Source organism: Oncorhynchus kisutch, linkage group LG1 (assembly GCF_002021735.2).
Source record: "Oncorhynchus kisutch isolate 150728-3 linkage group LG1, Okis_V2, whole genome shotgun sequence".
NCBI lineage: Eukaryota > Metazoa > Chordata > Actinopteri > Salmoniformes > Salmonidae > Oncorhynchus > Oncorhynchus kisutch.
In genome coordinates, this window is record NC_034174.2 from 25,614,180 (window position 1) to 25,641,719 (window position 27,540).

The 27,540-nt window shown below is 43.1% G+C and overlaps 1 protein-coding gene across 3 annotated transcripts in view; it reads right to left on the reverse strand.

The window, feature by feature from the left end:
• LOC109896944 (receptor-type tyrosine-protein phosphatase gamma) overlaps nucleotides 1–27,540 on the reverse strand; it is a 317,719-nt gene that overhangs the window by 95,643 nt on the left and 194,536 nt on the right. For all 3 annotated transcript variants that reach the window (XM_020491414.2, XM_031806855.1, XM_031806938.1), the window contains exons 3-4: nucleotides 13,219–13,401; nucleotides 7,582–7,730 (exon numbers count right to left, since the gene is read on the reverse strand). In XM_020491414.2, coding sequence (XP_020347003.1) covers nucleotides 7,582–7,730; nucleotides 13,219–13,401 — 332 coding nt within the window. The remainder of the gene's footprint in view (nucleotides 1–7,581; nucleotides 7,731–13,218; nucleotides 13,402–27,540) is intronic.

Here is a 27,540-nt window from a genome sequence, read left to right on the forward strand (position 1 = left end):
GTCTAGGTCCGTAGGTCCGAGAGGCTTCTAAACAGCTTCTACCCCCAAGCCATAAGACTGATGAACATCTAGTCAAATGGCTACCTAGACTATTCACATTGCCCCCCCCCTCCCTCCCTTCTCCACACCACTGCCACTCTGTTGTCATCTATGCATAGTCCCTTTAATTAACTCTACCTACATGTACATACTACCTCAATTATCCGGTGCCCCCGCACACTGACTCTGTACCGGCACCCCCCTTTGTATATTGTTATTTTTTATTTGACATCTTGTTACACTTCCTTCCTAACCCTGACATGTTTTGATTGACATGCCACTCATTTCCTCTGTCTGTCCACTACACAGACAGCAGATTAAAACTTTAGCTAGCCTGGCATAGACTTTGATCAATATTTGTTTGATTGTATCCCCTGTATCCCCTATCCCCTAAGTCATTAAATAGCCATGCACAGCACCATAGGCGTCTGTGTTGTCAAGACCTGGAAGTAACCTTAACAACAGAACGAGCATAACTAAAGCGTGGGCATTCTGGCAAGGTTATACCAATTGTGCTAAGTATCTACAGGCACCGAAAATAGAACCAACGCACCAGTCATTATGCACAGACGTAGGATCTTAATTTGACTAGTTTCTCACAGGAGGAAAATAACCCTGTAGCAACTGAAAATTTGACCGCCTTGCTGATACACCAGGCCCACGGTGACAGGGAAATGGACCAGGTACAAATATGAAACTTCTCAAGTAAAAGTTACAGACAAACATGAGCTGAAAACTTTAGAAATGAAAGAGAATCAAATCAAATGTTTTTGATGGTTAGCAGATGTTAACGCAAGTTAAATGCTTGCGAAATGCTTGTGCTTCTAATTCCAACAGTGCAGTAATATCTAACAAGTAATCTCACAATTCCCAACAACTACCTAATACACACAAATCTAAAGGGGTGAATGAGAATATGTACATATAAGTATATGGATGAGCGATGGCCGAGCGGCATAGGCAAGGTGCAGTAGATGGTATAAATACAATGTATACATGTGAGTAATGTAAGATATGTAAACATTATTAAAGTGACATTGTTTAAATTGACTAGTGATCAATTTATTAAAGTGTCCAGTGATTGGGTCTCAATGTAGGCAGCAGCCTCTCTGAGTTAGTGATTGCTGTTTAGCAGTCTGATGGCCTTGAGATAGAAGCTGTTTCTCAATCTCTCGGTCCCAGCTTTGATGCACCTGTACCGACCTCGCCTTCTGGATGATAGCGGTGTGAACAGGCAGTGGCTCAGGTGGTTGTTGTCCTTGATGATCTTTTTGGCCTTCCTGTGAAATCGGGTGCTGTAGGTGTCATGGAGGGCAGGTACTTTGCCCATCAATTGTGTTTTTGCAAATATCAACACACCAAGACACAAAAGTACTGTACACAGTACTACCATACATACGGTAGACTTGAAAAAATACACAATGAATATCTATGCACAAGGTCATTTAGGTCAGGAATGCATTTTCTGTTTCATCCACTGCAAAAAGGTTGACGGAAATAAAATTCCATTCATCACTTACATCTATTATTTGTGATACAGTACCTTCAGTGTCTGTGAGAGTGTGCACATCATCTACCTTGCCCCCCATCTTGGTCTGAGGCCCACAGGGGGGGACAGGGGCAGGAGCATGGAGGAGAAGGAGGAGTAGGGGGCAATGGTGGTGGAATGAGGAGGAAGAGGCCAGGTTAGGCATCAGAAGGCTTCAGTTCGGCTGGCGGCTAGCCGAAGTCAGCTAGGCGAACTGAATGAGTGTGCTCGCATACTCCCTTAAAAGACATTCACTTCAAAAATGAGAAAAAAGGGACAAAAGTACAGTTTGTCCATTTTGAGACGCCTAAGCCAGTAAACACTTCCTCAAAATAGTACAAATTTATCTAAGATAACTCAAGAAATCTGTCATTGATTTTGATGTTTTTGCTGAAGAGATCTTAGTCGCGCAATTTTAAATCTAAATTAGATGTTTGGTAGAGTATTTCTAAATTAAAAAATGGTCACTTGTTGAATGACAACAAAGACTACTGAAGAATCCCTACCGTTGACCAATCACCGTCGAAGGGGCGTAGACTTTCGGCGAACAACTTCGGCTTGCCTCAATAAAAAAAAATTGTGTGGACAAACAACTGAACAAACAAAAACATAACGAAATGTCGTCATAATATATGCTCAAACTGTTCCGAAGTGTTTCGGCTGGGAAGCATGTGGAAGCCTTTACGCTGGACAGAATGGAAAGACTGAGAGAGCAGTGAAATCACTCCAGGGTGTCAAGAGGGCATGGAGAAATAAAGCTGGAACACTCTCCTCTCACCACCTTAGAACACGGGAGCAGATGTGTGATATTACAAAGTGGGAAGACTTCCTCTCTGACACCGTAAACAGAGAGTTTCAGAGAGATGTCCCTGCAAGGAATGATACTGCAATAACCTGATTTGAGGTCATTCTGACATTATGCTAAACTGAGTTTGAGTTCTGTTGTGATGATGTGTCATCCTTTCCATGATACACCAACTCATTCCTATAGCATTCAATTTATCCTGAAGATGACCCCGATGAAGTTAAGCTTCCTACAATCAAATAAATTCAGTCCATACTCCATGCATAATTCATTTATAAATCATTGAAGCCAAATCTTTCCGGAATCCATTCAGAGACTGAGGGTGGGGATGTGATTGTTGTACAGTATGAGCAGGGTAACACACCGTGGGTGATGGATACAGATGGAGAGCTGTGCTTCATGCCTGCCTGGCTGTGCTTTGCATATTAAGCAGTGTTTTACAGTTAAAACAGCAGGTAGGAACGCAGCAGTCCCCCACTTAATCACAAGCTTATTAGAGAACAATTACTAAATGGCAAGGCTTGTAAACATAAATCATTCAAGAGGACTTTAAGAAATGAAAGTGGCATTTTGCAGAAAATCTCCTCTGTGTTGACAGCAGTGTCCTCATGAGTATTCATAGGAGAGGGCTCAGACCAACCAGGGTCTGTTAGTGACAGTCACCAAGGACATCTGACCACAGCTACAGTACATGCTTTAGTCTGTCTCTCTGTTAGCACTAAGCATACTACCACTACTGTTGATAAAGGCTTTTAGAGTGTGTTATATATGACTAGCATGTTTAAAATCATCCTTCTTTCATTCTATTAACTTGTTTATTTTCCTGTCTTTGTACTTTGACACCCAACAGAAATTACATCACAGAAATGTCCTCCCTTACGAAGTCAGAGCTTACATGCCTCTTACATTGCAGATGATCTCTCATTCCATTGGATAGAGTGCTACTTCAAGGACCACTAAGAAAAACTTGACCAGCAAGTGCTTCAGCTTCAGCCCCACGTACACACACACACACACACACACACACACACACACACACACACACACACACACACACACACACACACACACACACACACACACACACACACACACACACACACACACACACACACACACACACACACACACACACACACAGTGAGAGTGGTTAGATTAACTTAGGGAAAAAAGAGGGGGGGATAAGGAAGGGAAGTGGAAGAAGGCATGATCACCACTAATGCGTATAATCAGCTACAAGTACTTATTTTAATAATATGTCAGGCTTTGTGTCAATGGGGTTGTTTTTCTCTGTTGCTGGGGGAGTGTCTATCTCCTTGCAATTGAGAGCCCTGTCTGCCTTAGTCTGAGGGTTCTCCTCTCTTCATACTCTTATCACCAGACAGACATCTCTGGTAATGTGTTGAGGAATCACTAGGGGGTTAGCATTTCGCTAATGTTCTAAATTGCCAGTGGCATCAAATAAAATATTGGGTTATACATAATGAAGATCAAAACAGATCATTTTAAATGGGCTAAGTATATAGGGGAACACTGATACAGATTTTTAAAAATGAAAGAAAAAACCCAAAGCTTGAGCCTTTGTCCATCAAACACTATACATGATCTCAGACTGGACAACAACAGTGGAGGAAACCACAGCCACTGAATTCAGGTCAGCTCAAGGGGGAGAAGCAGAGATTCAGCGCTAACCAATTTAACTAGACCCACATTTTCAAGTAATGGCTCTGCAAAACCACCCAGGGTTTAAGGTATTTTCCAAATTAAACCTTGTCATTGGCAATTTCCCTGCCACAGTACATCTAAATAAGATTGGGAGAGACCCACCGTGCCTCAGTGTATTGCATCCAGATTTAGTAACAAAGCCACTTTGTACCTGTGGATTACCACTTTATATTAACACTGCTGTTTTCCTACCAGAAGAAGAGCTGAGATGGAGAGCTGCTCTCATCTCGCCTATAATACAGGTCAGCACAGCACCTGTGACATTAAAGAGGTCATGTGACATTAGATGATGGGAAGCCATAATCAATAGCACAGCAAGGCATGACGGCAATGGGGTGCGCACACACACTGCCCTGCCACTGGCATATTTAATTACCTCTTAGACACAATCACCCTCCTTGACAGAATGTTAATTGTGAACTATCTCCACAGTGCATTCCTTCTCCCTTATTTCTCTCTCTCTTTCTACTGTGCCCTCAGCTCTATATCCTTCCCCTACCTTTCTCTTATTCTCCCTCCCTCTCTCGCTCTCTCTGTACAGATAAGGACATGAGTAGGGGGAGTTGTCAGCACTCATTAGCATTCACCACAGTAACACTCTCAGACAACCAAGTCCAGGGCTGTAACCAGGGTTTGAGTTTTAGTGAGGTCCGGAAGGTCTCCCCAGAATTTTTGGGGAAAGTTTAAGCTGATTTACTGCTTTTCTATACAATGAAATAAAAACATAAAAATGCTATTTGAAGAAGAGCAAAAACAAGCAAAAATGACCCCAGCCATTATCACCTTGGCTTCTGCAGGTTCATTCACATCAATCATTCTACAAACACACCTCAGTCAATCTACAAAGCCTATTAGCTCTTCAACTGTAATGTTTTACCCAGATATATGAGAACTGATTCACACTGACACATAGCATCAGTGACTGTTCAGTCAGTTGTAATGATGAACTGCATAAAATCATCAACTCTTTAATTATATCTCTTATCAAATGACATAGCATTCACATTTGTATTCCTAGGCATTACTAATAATGCTCCGTTTAAACAGACATGAATGGAGCACACAGATGATCATATTATGACATTCACATGAATTATTAGAATATTACTTATGATTCTGTATTAATATCAGTTTTGTAGTTGAAAAAACAGTGGGGAATGGATATGGCGAACAACCACCGATGTAAACATTAATGTATGACATTTTTAGAACTGTATTGTTTGCCTATAGGGAAGAGGCCATATGGAGATGTACATATTGAAAAATATATATTTTTAAGTTCCTAACTTGTTTGATTAGATTAGTACAGTTTTTTCAGGGGACCCCACATGGGGCCCTGACCCCAAGTTTGGGAACCACTAAACTAACTTCTCTCTCTGCTTGCTTCCTCTCTCTCTCTGTCTCCTCTGCTTCCTCCTGCATACACTGCAGCCTGCCTCAGTCTCACCACTGAGCGCCACATCACTGTCTGCCTCAGTAGCCTACTCTCTGTAAAGCAAAGTTATTATGAGAACTTAGTAAACACTTTTTAGGCTCCGTTTAACGTTAGCCTCTTACTTCATCCTTCTAGTTGGCTAAGTAATACTACCCAGAGCCCTTCAACATTACTGCAATACTGCTGCGGGAGGGTTTTAAAATGGCCTTTAGTCTGGCATCTCGCACATTGTCAGCAGCATCTCTACTGTAGTTCTCTAGTGAAGCCGACTGCGAGCTGGGGTAGTTTGGCCTGTGCTACGAGAGGGCGGAGTTAGCTGTTTGAGAGAGTGGTAGACGTGCTACTAAAAAGGAAAATCCGGGAGGCTAATCAGGGGGACGCAGGCAAACATAACGAGCAAACCACTGTTCATGATTCCACTCGTTCGCAAAGAGGCAGGCACTATTAGAACTCAGTCAGATCAAGAATATAAGCGTTCTGAACTTTGATCAACGCTGGGAGCATATTCAGATGTTCACCCATAATCTATTTTCTATGTGTGCAAAAAATATATTTGTATTATGTATTTATTTGTCAAATTAGAAACAATTACCAATGTCAATCATATATCAATCATATTATATAGTTACGGCCATGACCATGTCGCACGAATAACCAGCCCAAACTAATCAAATCCAGTTCATCTTTCATGCTGGCATATTGGCTAGAAAGAACATTCTATTCTGCAGACATCAGGACAGAGATTAACAGAGTGGACCGCAAATCATACAATGAATCGAATCATTCAAGAAATCATCAATATAACAGAAGAGGGAGTTCGGCCTTTTATTGATCAGTTTTGCAATGCGCAAAAGTGAATGTGTGAAACATGAGATGCAGCACCTTGTAAGCAGCACATTAACGTTATTGGAGGGACAAAGCACCCAATGAAAAAAACTGAAATGACAACATCAAATTGAAATACTTAAAATTAAGGTTATTATAGTAAATTAAAACGAAACATGAAAAAACTATTTAGTAAATTGAAAATAAATAACTAACAAACCTGTTTTAAGTTGGTGAAGAGCAACTGTAGAAAATTGTGGTTGGCTGCAATAAAAACTTCATGACCTTTGATCACATAATTTTTGTAAAGTTCATGCAGTTGACATGTAGGTGCAAATATGACATTGTTTATACCCATTATTCAACACACTGGCCCACTGACTTGACAAAAGTGATCCACCCTTACGTGGCCATTGAGATGAGCATGATGCAAGACTTTGCTCTCACATAGTCACACAGAGTATCTGTGCTTCACACTGCTACAATGTGGTGGCTATGGGACCAAAACAGCGGAGTTCAGCCTCACTCTTCAATGATCCTGGTTGTTTCGTAAATTGACCTACTACTACTGTTTCCTTCATGCATCTACGTCATCTTGCGGAGTCTACCTTTAAGCCTAACCTAACCTATGACCTGACCCATCACCTTGTGCATTAATGCCCCACGGTGTCAACAAGTGACAACCCCCCCCAAAAAACAACCATACAACACATAGATGGCTCCTAGCCTCCCACGCATATGTTAGTTTCTGTCCCTAACACTAAACCTAAACAGAAACGAAATACTAAATAGAAATGTTTTCATAAAACTTTAACTAAATAAATACTATAATAACCTTCTTATAACTGCTGACACCAGCCAAACTCACCAAATGTCAAATGATCTATATTAATCTGTTCGCCAAAGACAGTAAAGACTGCTGGGGTTGTCGTTAATCAAAACATAATAATTATATTTTGCCATTCAAGGGAACAACAGCTGGGTAGCTGGGTTTAGAGATCACTTAGGCTTTAGGAGTGAGATCGACCATCACTGGCCATCCACTGATCAGACCCCAGTGCCCTGGCCTTCACATTTTTAGATCGATATGGGACCACCCTCTACTCTTCGCCATTCTGACAGGGGGCAGACTCCCACCCCCACTGCTCCTCATTCATACACTCGTTTTTCTAGGATTCTCTCCTCCAGATATTCCCATTCAGACTCCTTTCCTCTCGCTCTCACCTCCACTGGGAACCTCTTGCCGTTGATGCTGTGTTCAGAGCCCTCAGATCCGTTACTCTGGCCCCAGTGGAACTCCACCTTCTCCGCCTTAAAACGCCCGGGCAGGCCCGCACCACGAACAAAGTAGTCATCCTTCAGCATGATAGCCACTGAGAGAGACAGAGAGACAGAGAGAGAGAGAGAGACAGAGAGAGAGAGACAGAGAGAGAGAGAGAGAGAGAGAGAGAGAGAGAGAGAGAGAGAGAGAGAGAGAGAGAGAGAGAGAGAGAGAGAGAGAGAGAGAGAGAGAGAGAGAGAGAGAGAGAGAGAGAGAGAGAGACAGAGAGAGAGAGAGAGAGAGAGAGAGAGAGAGAGAGAGAGAGAGAGAGAGAGAGAGAGAGAGAGAGAGAGAGAGAGAGAGAGAGAGAGAGAGAGAGAGAGAGAGAGAGAGAGAGACAGAGAGAGAGAGAGAGAGAGAGAGAGAGAGAGAGAGAGAGAGAGAGAGAGTTACATGAGGGTCAGGTAGGTGGCAGGTAGCCTAGCGGTTAAGAGCGTTGGGCCAGTAAACGGACATAGACACAGTGTGAAACTTCTGTTTGGCCTACAAACAATATAAAATTACATTCATTCAAAGCACTTGGTATTGAGGTTCATCATCTATTTAGCTTCCCCAAGGGGATGCTGATTCATTTTCTGAATATAACATGTGGTGCTTCTATAACGTCTGTGCTGCCTGCCCTACAAGGCTGGGTCTCTAATTAAGGGCTAATTTGTCTGGTAAAAGCTATCTCCTCAGCCACTTCTAATTGCCTCTGCAAATCTTTTGTTAGTTTATCATACGCTTGTTGAAATAAAGTGGAAATTGACAGAGGGAGGCAATTTTTTTATTCACAAATTTGACTGAATAGACCCACATTTAATTAACTAATACGACCTTAAATAAATGCTCCCATTGTCAAACCGATTTCTTACTGTGATTGAATTTCAGAATTGTTTCTACTCCTCCTTTCAGGGGAGATTTCTGTCCCATTTAGAAGAAGCACTCAAGTGAAATGAGTGGCCTGGTTGTCATCTCAACGTCTTCAGAAAAGTTTGAAACTAAATACAGCAGGCCTGTTAAATTCCATTTACTTAGTTTGACAATTCTCATGTCGTAGACTCTGCTAAAACCTTTGACCCTTAAACAATAGGCTGGTCTATCAAAGTTAATTTCCCCTCCTTGTGTAGTTTGTGTCCTCTGGGAGATATTGGAGATTTTAAGAGATGTGTCACTTGGTGCTTGTACAAGATTGTTGGCACTCCCACTGAAATTCTACCAGTCTGCATCCAAGAAGCTAAGGTTACACTGAGTAGTAGGACATCCTGTGGGAGCCTGGTCTTCCTGGCAAACCTCATACTACCATTGAGACTGCAATATGAGGGATTAACCACGCATAGTGTGCTAAATGAGTTTCTTAGCATCTACTGCATGGGACTCAAAGAAGAAAAAGGTGAGGTGGAGGGAGACTCTACCACAGTGGCTAACTTAAATACACTCCACTGTATTGCTGCTATGCTAAGTCTCACTCCTCCACTGTGGCTAGGCTGAGCTGTTGCGGTTTATGCTAACAGGCTAGAGGAAGGGATGGAACTGCAGCTTACATTAGTGTTCAGAGCACAGCAGGCAGAAAGAAAAACACATATCTTGCTCACTTTTTTCATCATTTGTTTTTGCCTTTTGTTGATTCAGAGTCCTAATCCAGCGTGTGAGGGGAAGGCAAGCCCTAGGAGTTTCATTAGCGATGGGAGCCAGTGTTTGGGCGCGCTAACAGGCGAGCCGGAATTAGACGCTAAGCCAGCGAGACCATGGACAGCAGTGTGTGAAAACCGGGGGCATATATGAAAATAAAGCCGTGATCAATGCAAATATTTCCTCAGGGCTCCAAGTCCTCATGAATTTCTTAAAAAGGTTTATTTGATATGATTCTGGGAAAGTATTCTCCGTTCATCCCTCTTCATCCAGCCGCCCTCCTTTCCCTCTCAAAAACCATGACACCGTTCTTCTGGCAGTGAGACATCTATAATGACTTCCTGCTTCAAGGTGACAGGGTCAGAGTTCAGTCAAGGATACAGCTTTCACAGAAGCAGGAGCACTTTTAAAAGAAGCTGATTGAAGCATCCATTATTCAGAGACGCTTTAGGTGATTATGTCAAACAATTTGATTTGATTTGAATCTGTCACATGCGCTGAAAACAACAGGTAACAGGTGAAATGCTCAGCTGTCACGCTGAATACAACAGGTAACAGGTGAAATGCTCAGATGTCATGCTGAATACAACAGGTAACAGGTGAAATGCTCAGCTGTCAAGCTGAATACAACAGGTAACAGGTGAAATGCTCAGCTGTCACGCTGAATACAACAGGTAACAGGTGAAATGCTCAGCTGTCACGCTGAATACAACAGGTAACAGGTGAAATACTCAGCTGTCATGCTGAATACAACAGGTAACAGGTGAAATACTCAGCTGTCACGCTGAATACAACAGGTAACAGGTGAAATACTCAGCTGTCATGCTGAATACAACAGGTAACAGGTGAAATACTCAGCTGTCACGCTGAATACAACAGGTAACAAGTGAAATACTCAGCTGTCACGCTGAATACAACAGGTAACAGGTGAAATACTCAGCTGTCACGCTGAATACAACAGGTAACAGGTGAAATACTCAGCTGTCACGCTGAATACAACAGGTAACAGGTGAAATACTCAGCTGTCACGCTGAATACAACAGGTAACAGGTGAAATACTCAGCTGTCATGCTGAATACAACAGGTAACAGGTGAAATACTCAGCTGTCATTTGTAAATAGTGGAGAATGTATAAATAATGCATTGCACAACAAGAGGATGTTTGTCTTGCTAGGCGTGCATTATGGAGTACGCAGAGTCAAGAAGCTGTGCTCTATTTTGTTCTGCTACTGTTGTTTGTGTTAGAACTTCATTTGATTTGGTGGGCAGTGGCACTGCTACGCTAACCCACTATAATACCTGTGCTACACTGGTTTTCCCCAATCTTGCCTGTAGAGAAGACAGCTCAGAAGTAGCCCTTGTCCAAACCCTGGCCTTGGGAAGAGATGGCTACGGACATCAGAGGTTCTGAGAAACACCATGCGATCAGGGACAGACATTTCTCATGCCGAGTTAGCTGAGGAGTCTCTCTCTCTCTCTCTCTCTCTCTCTCTCTCACTGAGTGATGCCAGGACAGGGACACTAATACACTTCTCAGGGGGGAAGCAGATATCCAGGCAGCCCATTCCCAGGGGAGAAGACGTACAGTCCCCCACCAGATGAACCTGACTCTCCTTCAGCCTTACAAAGACATGGCCTCCAATCTCAACAACAAGCCATTTACTCACCCCACCACTAGTGAGGAATGTGGGCTATTGACTCACATACTCCCTACTAGAGGGAGCTTGAAATTCCATCAGCGTTAGCCTTGATAAAAAAATATGGCAAAGCTTTATGGGCTATTCCCTCTATAAGATCTTCATTATTTGATAGAACACAATACATCACTCACTGATAGAGGGATTACAAGGTATACAAGATGTATGTTTTTTTAAAAGCACATTCACGTGTCCATTTAGGGTCTCCACTTGGGAGAGATGGACCAGGGACAACACCAGTTCATACATGCCACATTATGTTCAGAGAGATTAATATAATAAAATATCTGACAATATAGAAATCACACTAGTCACATTATGTCCCCTAGGTCTGCAGAGAGAGCCTTAATAAGACAGCTGGCCTTGTTGTGACTGCTGTCAATACAGATGCCAGCCACCTGTGGCCCCTGCTCCCACAAGCATTTTAACTCCATTTGTTGGCAGAAAGAGAGGACATCCATCTTTGTGACAGATAGAAATTGTGAAAAATACCTGTCTTAGACAGGGAAAATCCATGAAATGCTATAAATGCTGAATTGAGTTTTTTTTTCAGATTTTCATCTGTACCAATGACAGATTCACTAATATGGAGGCATCACTTATGTGGAAATCCGCTCCTACCACAAATATTGTATTGGACTGCTGTGCATGTCGCATTTAAACTACTTGAACGTACTGATGTAAGATCTTCATTTAACCTACAGTATATTGTCAGGATTTCTATGTTAAGTCCATAGTGTTGCTTGGTCAGTAGTTAGGCTATTAGCTGGCCAAAAGTAGGCTACATGAAAAGTAAAATACTGTTAGTATAACCGTGTGTTAGAGTGGGTTTTCAGTTAATTTATTTAAATTACATAGCTCATCTGTATTTCCTGCGGTGCAGGAACTTTCTCAGCAACATAAGAGTGATCAAATCAAGATCCTAAGATCTGTATGTACATAGTGTGATTTTCATTTACTCTAATGTTACACTAAAAATACAGTGCATTGGGAAAGTATTCAGACCCCTTCCCTTTATACACATTTTGTTAAGTTACAGCCTTATTTTAAAATGTATTAAATATTTTTTTCCTCATCAATCTACACAAAATAACCCATAATGACAAAGCGAAAACAGGTTTTTAGAAATGTTTTCAAATGTATTAAAAATAAAAAACAGAAATACCTGAAAGAAGTTTGGAACCACCAAGAGGTGACCAAGAACCCGATAGTCATTCTGACGGAGCTCCAGATTTCCTTTGTGGAAATTTGAGAATCTTCCAGAAGGACAACCATCTCTGAAGCACTCTACCAATCAGGCCTTTATGGTAGCCAGATGGAAGCCACTCCTCAGTAAAAGGCACATGACAGCCCGCCTGGAGTTTGCCAAAAGGGACCTAAAGGACTCTCAGACCATGAGAAACAAGATCCTCTGTCTTCGGCCTGAATGCCAAGTGCCACGTATGGAGGAAACCTGGCACCATCCCTATGGTGAAACATGGTGGTGGCAGCATAATGCTGTGGGGATGTTTTTTAGAGACAGGGACTATGAGACTAGTCAGGATCGAGGGAAAGATGAACTGAGCAAAGTACAGAGAGATCCTTGACGAAAACCTGCCTCAGAGTGCTCAGGACCTCATACTGGGGTGAAGGTCCACCTTCCAACAGGAAAACGACCCTAAGCACACAGCCAAGACAACGCAGGCTTTGGGACAAGTCTCTGAATGTCCTTGAGTGGCCCAGCCAGAGCTCGGACTTGAACCTGATCAAACATCTCTGGAGAGACCTGAAAATAGCTGTGCAGCAATGCTCCCCATCCAACCTGACAGAGGATCTGCAGAAAATAATTGGAGAAACTCCCCAAATACAGGTGTGCCAAGAATGTACCGTCATACCCAAGAAGACTCGAGGCTGTAATCGCTGCCAAATTTACTTCAACAAAGTACTGAGTAAATTGTCTGAATACTTATGTAAATGTGATATTTCAATTTTTTACTTTTTATAAATTTCAAAAAAATTCTAAAACCCTGTTTATGCTTTGTCATTATGGGGTATTGTGTGTAGATTGATGAGAGGAAAAAACGATCTAATATGTTTTAGAATAAGGCTGTAACGTAACAAAAAGTCAAGGGGTCTGAAAACTTTCTGAAAGCACTGAAGGTACGTCATAATATGTTCAGACGTATCTATACTGTAAATACATAACCAAAAGAAGGAGAGGGTAAACAGACATTGGGGGACTGTGAATCTCACCTGTTTTGCCAGTGTTCTTCATTGAAGTCTTGTTGGAGGACTCTGTCTCAAATCCGTCCAAAGCTAGCTCCTGATACTCCATGGACACCTTGCTGTCCTGATCTGCGATGTTGATTGGGGATTGGTTCCTCTCTCTGCATTCTGGGTAGGCTGATGACCAGCCCTCCTCTGGCCCGTACGTACCTGGATGAGAAGAAAGAATACGATATATATATATTCCATACGATACAATGTGGTTTTGCCATCCAACCAGAGCTAACCATTTGGTCCGCTAATCAACAGAGAAAGTGTAGCACACTGAAAATATTTTCAGACACGTTATGCAGAAAAGTGATAATTTTATGTTTTTGGTGGAATAATGCAGTCTTAATGTCACTTATTTTCCAAAAAGGAACCACCAGTAGATTCCTTCTGATGTTGACCTGCAGTTAAACTTTTCTTCCCATAATGCAGGCACATATGTGGTATTTTTATCAGAATGTGAACAAAGCTACACCTCCTAACCCAAGAGGAGGTAAAGGCAGTGTATTCAGAGATTAAACCCCACACTCTTAGATGAATGGCAAGTCCCGGTGTGAGACCAGACACCTCCATGTAGCACAGAGTCAAGACAGGGAAAGGAGCAGGGTGGAAATGTCACCAATCTCCTGCCACATCCCTCAAATAAAGCAAACAGAGAGAATGACAGAGAGGGTAAGAGAGAGAGAGAAAGAGAGCGAGATCGGACAGGTTCAATGCCATGGAAACAGTGGAGGATGGAGAATATAGATAGTCCCTCTCCTCTCCCTATACACTTCTAAGCAGAGCAGGGATGGTGTCCTCAGTGTGGGGTCACAGTCTTCAATAACCACCCAACCATAAAACACCAGACCAGCCAAGTGAAGTCAAGTGATTCCTTAGCGTCCAGTGAAGGGGAATTCATTTGGTTGTGGATAACACACTAGAAAAACACATTCAACAAAGGCATACATATCCCAACAACATTTACAATATAATTCAACTGATTCAGTGAATACAACAGCACCCCACACCCATAAACATTCCACCAAATTGATTTTAAATTCAGAAGTACTTTAGGTATTAGATGCATTATATTAATGTATATACAATTGGAAGCATTAGCTAAATAGTGCTACAGTATCTGTCTCATGATGGAACATAGGAACAGAGGGTGTGGAAATCTCTTAACACAAACTCAGACGACAAGCCATGTCAAGTTTCATTTATTATACAAGGAACTGAGAAATCAATCATTTAACCTTGTACAATGATTACAACTGCACAACACGCTGTAAGCATTTGATATGAAAGGGACATACAGCATCTAATCATGATCCTAATCTCCAATAGATATGCTTCATTGTGTCCTAACCTCGAGATCTATTGACTTTCCCCTGCATTATGTTCTCCTGTCCTCTTTCTACAGTGAAGGCTTTGGCTGCCCTCTGTCTTAAGGATGGAATGAAGTGGCAGGGCCCACTCCTATTCACTCTGCCCACTCCTACTACCCCCTATGTCCGCAGCATGCACACTTCGGCTAAAGTGCACCCGTAATTGAAAGCTACACTGAGCTACCGGGGTTCTAAAATGAATTTGTCTATGATTACTCATGCCCCACGCGTGTCCGGAGCATTTGGTCATTTCTATTTCATTGAATTAGGAAGCATCCTCTTCTCCTGCCCCCTATCCTAGCCTTGGGGTATATTGATTGTAGAGATCTGGGTTTCATATATGAGAGCGCAGGGTATGGATCCAGGCAGCAGCGGACTTGTAATTAATGGGAGAGCTGGTGTGAAGCCATTAGTCATTGTTATAATGCGACCAATGTGTGCAGAGAGCTGCTGCACTGAGAGGAGAGACAAGCGGACGAAAACAACCTTTACACTAAACAAACAGAAATACAGAGATGGCCGCCTCGCTTCGCGTTCCTAGGAAACTATGCCGTTTTTTTATTTTTTACGTGTTATTTCTTACATTGGTACCCCAGGTCATCTTAGGTTTCATTACATACAGTCGAGAAGAACTACTGAACATAAGAGCAGCGTCAACTCACCATCAGTACAACCAAGAATATGACTTTCGCGATATATATATATCCATATATCCGGAGGCTGCATTCATTGTAGCTGGGGATTTTAACAAGGCTAATCTGAAAACAAGACTCCCTAAATTTTATCAGCATATCGATTGCGCAACCAGGGCGGGAAAAACCTTGGATCATTGCTATTCCAACTTCCGCGACGCATATAAGGCCCTGCCCAGCCCTCCTTTCGGAAAAGCTGACCACGACTCCATTTTGTTGATCCCTGCCTACAGACAGAAACTAAAACAAGAAGCTCCAGCGCTGAGGTCTGTTCAACGCTGGTCCGACCAATCTGATTCCACACTCCAAGACTGCTTCCATCACGTGGACTGGGATATGTTCCGTATTGCGTCAGACGACAACATTGACGAATACGCTGATTCGGTGTGCGAGTTCATTAGAACTGCGTTGAAGATGTTGTTCTCATAGCAACGATTAAAACATTCCCAAACCAGAAACCGTGGATTGATGGCAGCATTCGCGTGAAACTGAAAGCGCGAACCACTGCTTTTAATCAGGTGACTGGAAACATGACCGAATACAAACAGTGTAACTATTCCCTCCGCAACTAAGACGTGAGGAAAACATTTAAACGTGTCAACCCTCGCAAGGCTGCAGGCCCAGACGGCATCCCCAGCCGCGCCCACAGAGCATGCGCAACCAGCTGGCTGGTGTGTTTACGGACATATTCAATCAATCCCTATCCCAGTCTGTTGTTCCCACATGCTTCAAGAGGGCCACCATTGTTCCTGTTCCCAAGAAAGCTAAGGTAACTGAGCTAAACGACTACCGCCCCGTAGCACTCACTTCCGTCATCATAAAGTGCTTTGAGAGACTAGTCAAGGACCATATCACCTCCACCCTACCTGACACCCTAGACCCACTCCAATTTGCTAACCGCCCAAATAGGTCCACAGACGATGCAATCTCAACCACACTGCACACTGCCCTAACCCATCTGGACAAGAGGAATACCTATGTGAGAATGCTGTTCATCGACTACAGCTCTGCATTTAACACCATAGTGCCCCCACAAGGGTGCGTTCTGAGCCCTCTCCTGTACTCCCTGTTCACCCACGACTGCGTGGCCACGCACGCCTCCAACTCAATCATCAAGTTTGCGGACGACACAACAGTGGTAGGCTTGATTACCAACAACGACGAGACGGCCTACAGGGAGGAGGTGAGGGCCCTCGGAGTGTGGTGTCAGGAAAATAACCTCACACTCAACGTCAACAAAACTAAGGAGATGATTGTGGACTTCAGGAAACAGCAGAGGGAACACCCCCCTATCCACATCAATGGAACAGTAGTAGAGAGGGTAGTAAGTTTTAAGTTCCTCGGCGTACACATCACAGACAAACTGAATTGGTCCACCCACACAGACAGCATCGTGAAGAAGGCGCAGCAGCGCCTCTTCAACCTCAGGCGGCTGAAGAAATTCGGCTTGTCACCAAAAGCACTCACAAACTTCTACAGATGCACAATCGAGAGCATCCTGTCGGGCTGTATCACCGCCTGGTACGGCAACTGCTCCGCCCACAACCGTAAGGCTCTCCAGAGGGTAGTGAGGTCTGCACAACGCATCACCGGGGGCAAACTACATGCCCTCCAGGACACCTACACCACCCGATGTCACAGGAAGGCCATAAAGATCATCAAGGACAGCAACCACCCGAGCCACTGCCTGTTCACCCCGCTATCATCCAGAAGGCGAGGTCAGTACAAGTGCATCAAAGCTGGGACTGAGAGACTGAAAAACAGCTTCTATCTCAAGGCCATCAGACTGTTAAACAGCCACCACTAACATTGAGTAGCTGCTGCCAACACACTCAACTCCAGCCACTTTAATAATGGGAATTGATGGGAATTAATGTAAAATATATCACTAGCCACTTTAAACAATGCTACCTAATATAATGTTTACATACCCTACATTATTAATCTCATATGTATACGTATATACTGTACTCTATATCATCTACTGCATCCTTATGTAATACATGTATCACTAGCCACTTTAACTATGCCACTTTGTTTACATACTCATCTCATATGTATATACTGCACTCAATACCATCTACTGTATCTTGCCTATGCCGCTCTGTACCATCAATCATTCATATATCTTTATGTACATATTCTTTATCCCCTTACACTTGTGTCTATAAGGTAGTAGTTTTGGAATTGTTAGCTAGATTACTTGTTGGTTATTACTGCATTGTCGGAACTAGAAGCACAAGCATTTCGCTACACTCGCACTAACATCTGCTAACCATGTGTATGTGACAAATAAAATTTGATTTGATTTGATTTACATCTGGCCCATGCATAAGGCAATACAGATGCTGCCTATCTCAACATGTTGAATCTTCCATGTCCTATCTCAACATATTGAATCTTTATAGGCATATCTGAAAATGTTACTCAAAGGGATAATCAACCCCAATGCACACATTCCTATGATTAACAGTGTTGAACAGTGGTTTATAACAGTAATATGAAAACATTATAACAAAGTTGGTAGCAACTTGAAAATCGTTGTGGAAATATGTTGCAGCTCAAGTCGACTACAAAACCCACAATGCAATGTTGTTTCTCTGGGCTGGCTAGATAGGTAGCTAGTAAGCAAAAATAGCTACACACAATAATACCAAAGTTAACATCAGCATGTGATGTAGCTAGCTAGCTGTAAAATCCCGAAACAACTATACCTTTCGTGGTATCTCACTGAGTTCAACTTGCAGTTCAACTCTGCCCAGAGTGCAGAGCACTTTGCTATGGCCCTTTCCCACGTTTCCCACAGACACACAGGGCACATTGCGAGATGATACTAGAAAGAGAAATTGAGTTGAATAATTTTGTACCCTTTTTAGATTGAGCACATCTATGTGAAATACAGTGCCTTCAGAAAGTATTCACACCCCTTGCCTTTTTCCACATTCAGTTGTGTAACAGCATGAATTTAAAATGGATTCAATCGAGATTTTGTGTCACTGGCCTACACACAATACCCCATAATGTCAAAGTGTAATTATGTTTTTAGACATTTATACAAATTAACACAAATGAAAAGCTGAAATGTCTTGAGTTAATAATAAGTATTCAACCCCTTTGTTATGGCAATCCTAAATAAGTTCAGGAGTAAAAATGTGCTTAACAAGTTGCATGGACTCATAAGTTGCATGGACTCACTCTGTGCAACTAACTCAGTTGAAGGAGATGAAGGAAATCCCTCAGGGATTCCACCATGAGGTCAATGGTGACTTAAAAACAGTTACAGAGTTTAATGGCTGTGATAGCAGAAAACTGAAGATGGCTCAATAACATTGTAGTTACTACACAATAATAATCTACAGTGCATTCGGGAACTATTCAAATTCCTTCCCCTTTTCCACATGTTGTTACGTTACAGCCTTATTCTAAAATGTATTAAATGTCCTCATTAACCTACACACAATACCCCCTAACGACAAAGTGAAAAACTATTTTTTTTAGAAATTAGACATTTTTAGTAGTATTCAGACCCTTTGCTATGAGACTCGAAATTGAGCTCAGTTGCATCCTGTTTCCATTGATCATCCTTGAGATATTTCTACAACTTGATTTGAGTTGTAATAATGGTATCTGTTTTAGAATAAGGCTGTAACATAACAAAATGTGGAAAAAGTCAAGGGGTCTGAATACTTTCAGAATGCACTGTATACTTTGTCATGACGATATAAACGGATGGATGAGTTCTAGACAATTTATTGGTTGATTTGGTAATCTGGAGTGCAGGTAATTGTTTTAAAAGCGTTATTAAATGTGACAGTGTGTTATCCCCATCTCCAGTGAGGAGAGCCATGTAGCTATGACGCGTTCCTACACGATTTCCTGATTTCACAGACAGACCACTTAGAAGTTAAATCATGGGGAAAATTATTATTTTACCCAGTGATAGAATATAGGCTTTCGTGAAATTGACAAGAGTTTCATGATTTTTATTTGGGGTTGGATTATCCCTTTAAAAGCATATTACACCCATCTAAATATCATAAGATAATGATGGAGCATAAGTGGAACATGAATTTATGTGAGCTCACAGAGTAATGAGAAAATTAGACCTTGTATGCCAGGGCCAGGGACAGTCAGTCAGTGTCCCCTGGTGCGATTGACCTTCCTCCTGAGACGAGCAAGCATGAGAACTAAAACCAGAAGCACACCACCAGGTGTCACATCAACGTTGCATTCCCCTTTGACCTCTGCCTACCAGAGATCGACACTTAGAGATAATTAAACAATGGCCTTTTTAACCAAACAAACCGGTTTTCAATTACAGGAACTATCAACAAGCTTACAGGGTAAGGAAACCAATATGCAATTTTGTAATTAGGGTGAACAATCACTTTAAAGCTGGAAATCATAGCGATGAAACTGCCACCTCCGTTTGCAATATTACAACAACAAAGATGTTATTTCAAACAACGAACACAGATGTTTTCACTGGGAAATCATTGCACGTGTAGGAGAGGAGGAGGAGAGTGCGTAATAATACTTTCTTTATGCATGATGCTGGATGCTCATTTCCTCAAAACAAAAACAATAACAAAAACACCTGGTTGCAGCCAGTGACACGGTTTAACCTATCACGGATTGAAGCTTTAAGTCTTCTCTTTTATGTTATAGATAAGGAATGGATTGCGAATTACCTAAAATGTACTAGGCTTGTGAGTATACCAAACGTTAGGAACACATTTCTAATATTGAGTTGGACCTCAGAACAGCCTCAATTCGTTGGGGCGTGGACCCTACAAGGTGTTCCACAGGGATGCTGGCCCATGTTGACTCCAATGCTTCCCACAGTTGTGTCAAGTTGGCTGGATGTCCGTTGTGTGGTGGACCATTCTTGTTGAGCATGAAAAACCCAGCAGCTTTGCAATTCTTGACACAAACCTACTACGATACCCCGTTCATAGGCACTTCAATCTTTTGTCTTGCCCAGTCACCCTCTGAATGACACACATACACAATCCATGTCTCAACTGTCTCCACTTCATATACACTGATTGAAGTGGATTTAACAATGATATCAATAAGGGATCATAGCTTCCACCTGGATTCACCTGGTCAGTCATAGAAAGAGCATGTGTCCTTAATGTTTTGTACACAGTGTATGTATCTCACATTCACAGAGTGGAGGGACAATACATACTTATCTCTCTGACAACAAAGAACATGGAAGAGATATCAGAAGAGAGAATCACAGACAATAATCATACATTCTGGTCAACAGGGAGAGGATTTGATATTTCTGATGTTTTATGCATTTTTCATGGCCAATTGTCTGTGATTCATAAATACACCTTTATGTTGCTTTCACCCTCCAGGAACTAGAGGCTTTTCAGTCAATTACGAGAGATTTCTTCAACAGCCTCAGCGTTCGCGACCTTGCTCATTTCATATTGAAAAAATGCCATATTCCAATTTGCTGCATAAACAAAACCATGATTGTGTGAGGCTGCTTAAAGAGCACAATTATAAAACGTTTGCCCAAAGACAGCATTGTTACCCAAAAGCAAACACACCTTAGGGGGAATTTGCCTTTGGAAAAATATGCCATTCTCCAAGGAACAGAACAAAGCATGGCACCACTCTTCTATTTCAGGATGCTCTATGGTCCTCTCCTAAGGCCGTGATTCCATCAAGATTAGTGGGAAATTGCACAAATCAATGCTGTGAGAGGTCTGCTGGTATTTCAGTGATCTCCGCCTTGCCAGGAGAGGCCCAATACAGTCACCCAAGGTATTATATGTAATCTCCCAGTGCAGTCAGCGCGACAGAAGCCGCTCTCAAATTCTCTTCACCTGGAGGAAAATACACAGCCTACTGTACCCTCTCCAGCAACACCTATTACAATGGCCACCACTGTAAACAAATACACAAGGTTAATTTGACCTGGAATGGGGATGTGGTAGAGAAATTAGACATTTGAGAGTGAGAAGTTAATAGAAGAGAGAGAGAGAGACACACACAAAAGACGAGTATGTGAGAGAGAAACAGGGACAGAGAGAGAGAGAGAGAGAGAGAGAGAGAGAGAGAGAGAGAATGTGTGTGTGTGTGTATGAATGTGTGTCTCTTCACAGTCCCAGCTGTTCCATAAGATGTATTTTGATCTGGGTTTTTTTTAAATCAAATTTTAGTGCTTGCATGATTTACTTGATGTGGAATGGAGTTCCATGTAGTTGGCTCTATGTAGATGACTCTATGTAGTACTGTGAGCCTCCCATAGTCTGTTCTGGACTTGGGGACTGTGAAGAGACCTCTGGTGGCATGTCTTGTGGGGTATGCATGGGTGCACAAGCTGTGTGCTAGAAGTTTAAACAGACAGCTCGGTGCATTTAACATGTGCATTTTACCTCTCACAAATACAAGTAGTGACAAAGTTAATCTCTTCTCTACTTTGAGCCAGGAGAGATTGTCATGCATATTATTAATGTTAGCTCTCCGTGTACAATAAGGGCCAGCTGGGCTGCCCTGTTCTGGGCCAACTGTAAAGTCCCTCTTTGTGGCACCTGACCACATGACTGGACAGTAGTGCAGGTAAGACAAAACTAGCGCCTGTAGGACCTGCCTTGTTGATAGCGTTGTGAAATCAAATCAAAACAAATTGTATTGGTCACATACACATGGTTAGCAGATGTTAATGCGAGTGTTTCGATAACTCTTGTGCTTCTAGTTCCGACAATGCAGTAATATCTAACAAGTAATCTAACAAATTCACAACAACTACCTTAAACACACAAATGTAAAAGGGATGAATAAGAATATGTGCATATAAATATATGGATGAGCGATGGCTGTGTGGCATAGGCAAGATGCAGTAGATGGTATAGAATACAGTATATACATATGAGATGAGTAATGTAGGATATGTAAACATTAGTAAAGTGGTGTTATTTAAAAGTGACTAGTGATGTCTTTATTAAGTCCATTTATTAAAGTGGCTTGAGATTTGAGTCTGTATGTTGGCAGCAGCCTCTCTTTGTTAGTGACTGTTTAACAGTCTGGTGGCCTTGAGATGAATCTGTTTTTCAGTCTCTCTGTCCCAGCTTTGACGCACCTCTACTGACCTCGCCTTCTGGATGATAGCGGCACTGTAGTGTCGTCTGCAAACTTGATGATTGAGTAGGAAGCGTGCATGGCCACGCAGCCATGGGTGAACAGGGAGTACAGGAGAGGGCTGAGAACACACCCTTGTGGGGCCCCAGTGTTGAGGATCAGCGGGTTGGAGATGTTGTTTCCTACCTTCACAACCTGGAGGTGGGCCGTCAGAAAGTCCAGGACCCAGTTGCACAGGGCGGGGTCGAGGCCCAGAATCTCGAGCTTAATGACTAATTTGGAGGGTAGTATGGTGTTAAATGCTGAGCTGTAGTCAATTACCAGCATTCTTACATAGGTATTCCTCTTGTCCAGATGGGCTAGGACAGTGTGCAGTGTGATGGCTATTGCATCGTCAGTGGGCCTATTGGGGTGGTAAGCAAATTGGAGTGGGTCTAGGGTATCAGATAGGGAGGGTGGAGGTGATATGAGTGGCTCGGGTGGTTGTTGTCCTTAATTATATTTTTGGCCTTCCTGTGACATTGGGTGTTGTAGGTGTCCTGGATGGCAGGTAGTTAGCCCCCGGTGATGCATTGTGCAGACCGCACCAACCTCAGGAGAGCCTTGCGGTTGAGGGCGGAACACTTGCCATACCAGGGGGTGAAACAGCCCGACAGGATGCTCTCGATTGTGCATCTGTAAAAGTTTGTAAGTGTTTTAGGTGACACGCCTAATTTCTTCAGCCTCCTGAGGTTGAAGAGGTGTTGTTGTGCCTTCTTCACCACGCTGTCTGTGTGGGTGGATCATTTCAGTTTGTCCGTGATGTGTACGCCGAGGAACTTAAAACTTTCCACCTTTCATTACTGTCCAGTCGATGTAGATGGGGGGTTTCTCCCTCTGTTTCCTGAAGTCCACAATTATCTCCTTTGTTTTGCTGACGTTGAGTGAGAGGTTGTTTTCCTGACACCACACTCTGAGGGCCCTCACCTCCTCCCTGTAGGCTGCCTTGTCGTTGTTGGTAATCAAGCCTACCACTGTAGTGTCGTCTGCAAACTTGATGATTGAGTAGGAAGCGTGCATGGCCACGCAGTCATGGGTGAACAGGGAGTACAGGAGAGGGCTGAGAACACACCCTTGTGGGGCCCCAGTGTTGAGGATCAGCGGGTTGGAGATGTTGTTTCCTACCTTCACAACCTGGAGGTGGGCCGTCAGAAAGTCCAGGACCAGTTGCACAGGGCGGGGTCGAGGCCCAGAATCTCGAGCTTAATGACTAATTTGGAGGGTAGTATGGTGTTAAATGCTGAGCTGTAGTCAATTACCAGCATTCTTACATAGGTATTCCTCTTGTCCAGATGGGCTAGGACAGTGTGCAGTGTGATGGCTATTGCATCGTCAGTGGGCCTATTGGGGTGGTAAGCAAATTGGAATGGGTCTAGGGTATCAGATAGGGAGGGTGGAGGTGATATGATCCTTGACTAGACTCTCAAAGCACTTCATGATGACAGAAGTGAGTGCTACGGGGTGATAGTCATTTAGTTCAGTTACTTTAGCTTCCTTGGGAACAGGAACAATGGTGGCCATCTTGAAGCATGTGGGGACAGCAGACTGAGATAGGGATTGATTGAATATGTCCGTAAACACACCAGCCAGCAGGCCTGCACATGCTCTCAAAGCAATCCTTGAATTTGTCTTGAGTAGGAAGATCTGAATACAAAACTTGTATAGCTCCATGATAAAGAAAGTGATCTACACACTTCCTTAAACCTAAAATAAGTAAAGATTTTTTTTTGTGGAAGTAAAAAAAAAAATGTTTTCCGTCGGAGAGAGACAGATTGCATATGCTCAGAACAACAATATCAATCCATTTATTTAGCCCTTCTCCACCTGTATTTAAGACGGACGGATGCAAGCTGTTTAAATGGACCAGATCTTGATTTAGATGTTCACAAATGTAACAGATTTTTGACTATCACTATTGTCATGATATGTTTGGTAAAGTAATAAAGAAGGTGAAATATTTTGCATAGATGTTTCTAAAAAGATTATAACTAAACTCAAAAAAGAAACATCCTTTTTCAGGAGCCTGTCTTTCATAGATAATTCGTAAAAATCCAAAAATCTTCACAGATCTTCATTGTCCAAGCGTTTAAACACTGTTTCCCATGCTTGTTCAATGAACCATAAACAATTAATGAACATGCAAATGTGGAACGGTCGTTAAGACACAATTAGCTTACAGACGGTAGGCAATTAAGGTCACAGTTATTAAAATTTAGGACACTAAAGAGGCCTTTCTACTATCTTCTACTAAAGAAAGATGCCCAGGGTCTTAGGCATGCTGCAAGGAGGCATAAGAACTGCAGATGTGGCCAGGGCAATAAATTGCAATGTCCGTACTGTGCGACGCCTAAGACAGCACTACAAGGAGACAGGACAGACAGATGATCGTCCTCGCAGTGGCAGACCACGTGTAACAACACCTGCACAGGATCGGTACATCTGAACATCACACCTGCGGGACAGTTACAGGATGGCAACAACAACTGCCCGAGTTACACCAGGATTGCACAATCCCTCCATCAGTGTTCAGACTGTCCGCAATAGGCTGAGAGAGGCTGGGCTGAAGGCTTATAGGCCTGTTGTAAGGCAGGTCCTCACCAGACATCATCGGCAACAACGTCACCTATGGGCACAAACCCACCATCGATGGACCAAACAGGACTGGCAAAAAGTGCTCTTCACTGACGAGTCTCGGTTTTTTGGTCTCATCAGGGGTGATGGTCGGATTCGTATTTATCGTCAAAGGAATGAGCATTACACCGAGGCCTGCACTCTGGAGCGGGATCGATTTGGAGGTGGAGGGTCCGTCATGTTCTGGGGCGGTGTGTCTCAGCATCATCGGACTGAGCTTGCTGTCATTGCAGGCTATCTCAACGCTGTGTGTTACAGGGAAGACATCCTCCTCATGTGGTACCCTTCCTGCAGGCTCATCCTGACATGACACTCCAGGATGGCAATGCCACCAGCAATACTGCTCGTTCTGTGCGTGATTTCCTGCAAGACAGGAATGTCAGTGTTCTGCCATGGCCAGCGAAGAGCCCGGATCTCAATCCCATTGAGCACGTCTGGGACCTGTTGGATCTGTTGTTCTGCCCCTGAGCAAGGCAGATAACCCACTGCTCCCCGGGCGGCGATAACATGGATGTCGATTAAGGCAGCCCCCCGCACCTCTCTGATTCAGAGGGGTTGGGTTAAATGTGGAAGACACATTTGTGCAGCCAGATTTGTTTGCCATTCCTTTTGCCTCATCCCTCTGATCCATGTTTTACATTCCTCATCATGATGTAACCATTTTTAAAGTAATTTTCTTAATGGGTGCATGCTTATTAGTAACTGGAATAAGTAATTTAATAAATGTGCAGCGTCTGGTTGCTCCTCATTACACATCACAGACCAGCAAATATTCTTTACATCTTCAACATAGGAATTACTGCAAAATGTATTGACTTTGGTTTTTATAGATATGGCTACTATATTATGATCACTACATCAGATGGATTTGGATACTGCTTTTGAACACATTTCTGCAGCGTTTCATTCCTGTGCTGTTTGAAGCTTTTTCTTGACTGGGCAAGTTGGAGCTTTCATGAACCTTGTTTCTTGATTGTTTTTATTGCTTTACTGGGAGGCTTATCAGAGGTAGACATGACAGTGATATTTATGTTTGAGCTGATGGACTTTCTCCTAGGGGGAACCTCCTCAATGCTAACAGTATAACTCTTGTTCATTTTCGCATGTTTACGTCATACAATAGTTGTAGGATTGACAAAGGGATTGAGGGGAGTTAGAGGAACATAGATTACTTACATTATGAGTGCCAATGCCCCTGGGACAATGTACATTTGCAGCAGCACTACGACAACCCAGTGACACAATGGTAGGGATTATCTGAGCAGGGCTTAGGTTACTGATAAGTAATTGTCTCAACGCAGCCTTGAAATGTGCGGACACGATCGAGGAGCTAAGATTATTCATTCCTATAGAGCATCTTCTGTTTCCAAAAGGTGTCAATGTTATCTATGAAAGTTATGCCAACAGAGCTACAGTAGTCTTTTAGCCAAGTGTATAATGCCAGTAGCCTGCTGAATCTTTCACAGCCATGGCCCAGCAATGGTACCAGGCCTGAAATAATTGCCCGCTTTTTGGAATCGTCCAGAGCTAAAATCACTTGTTCAAAGTCAAATTTCAGCAGTTCCAAGCTAGCCCTGCTAATGTCGTTTGACCCCATATGGACAACGACAGTGTCAGCCCCTGGCAGGTGTCATAGAACGGTAGGAAGCAGCCTTGTAATGTCCTGTACTTGTGCTCCAGTAGAGCACAGAGATGTTTCTCACCATAGAGCTGTCTATGAAGACAGCTGTTGAAATCGGGCCATTCTTTTGCCTCAAGTGGTTTAGAAGACCCCTTAAGGACTGATGGGAGGTGGGGCCTAATGGACCCTTTCCAGCCGTAGAATCCATAGAAGCTGATGAAGGGGCCAGACTCTCAGACACCCTCACGGTCCGATGAGTGGGGATCTCTGAAGGTCTGAACCCAAGGTAGAAGCTACCGGAGAGGTAGACAGAACAGAGTATGAGGGCGCGGGTACCTCCAGATCCGATCTAGAAGTGGAAGCCCCCTATGATTGAAGGCACCAGAGTCCCATTACCAAGGAGGCCCCTATTGCCAAAGGCTGCTTCTTTCGACTCTACTGTGAGTAATGAACCTCTTTGGGTGGTTGGTAGGGTCAAGAATAGGAACATCCAATAAGTCATCCATTCCCCAGGGAAGGGGTAGACCCCTTCGGGGAGAGATCCCTGTAGAGCACCGGCCCGTCGGCTGTGGAGGCGACACGGTGGCGACACTCCCACCAGGCCAGAGCGGCGTCCAGCTAGAAGAGTAGAAGAGGAGAAAGTAGGCGCACATGGATTCTCCAGTAGCTTGTGTAAGTTAGCTACTTGTTCACTAAGAGTACATGACTCACCCCTGCTGTCCTCTGCAGGCAAACAGTTGCCACATTGAAAGTCTGGACGGTCCACATTGTCCCGGAATAGAGCAAACTAAACACAGCAGCTGCATTAGTGACCTTCATTTGAAACTACAGGCTAGCTAGGCTAGCT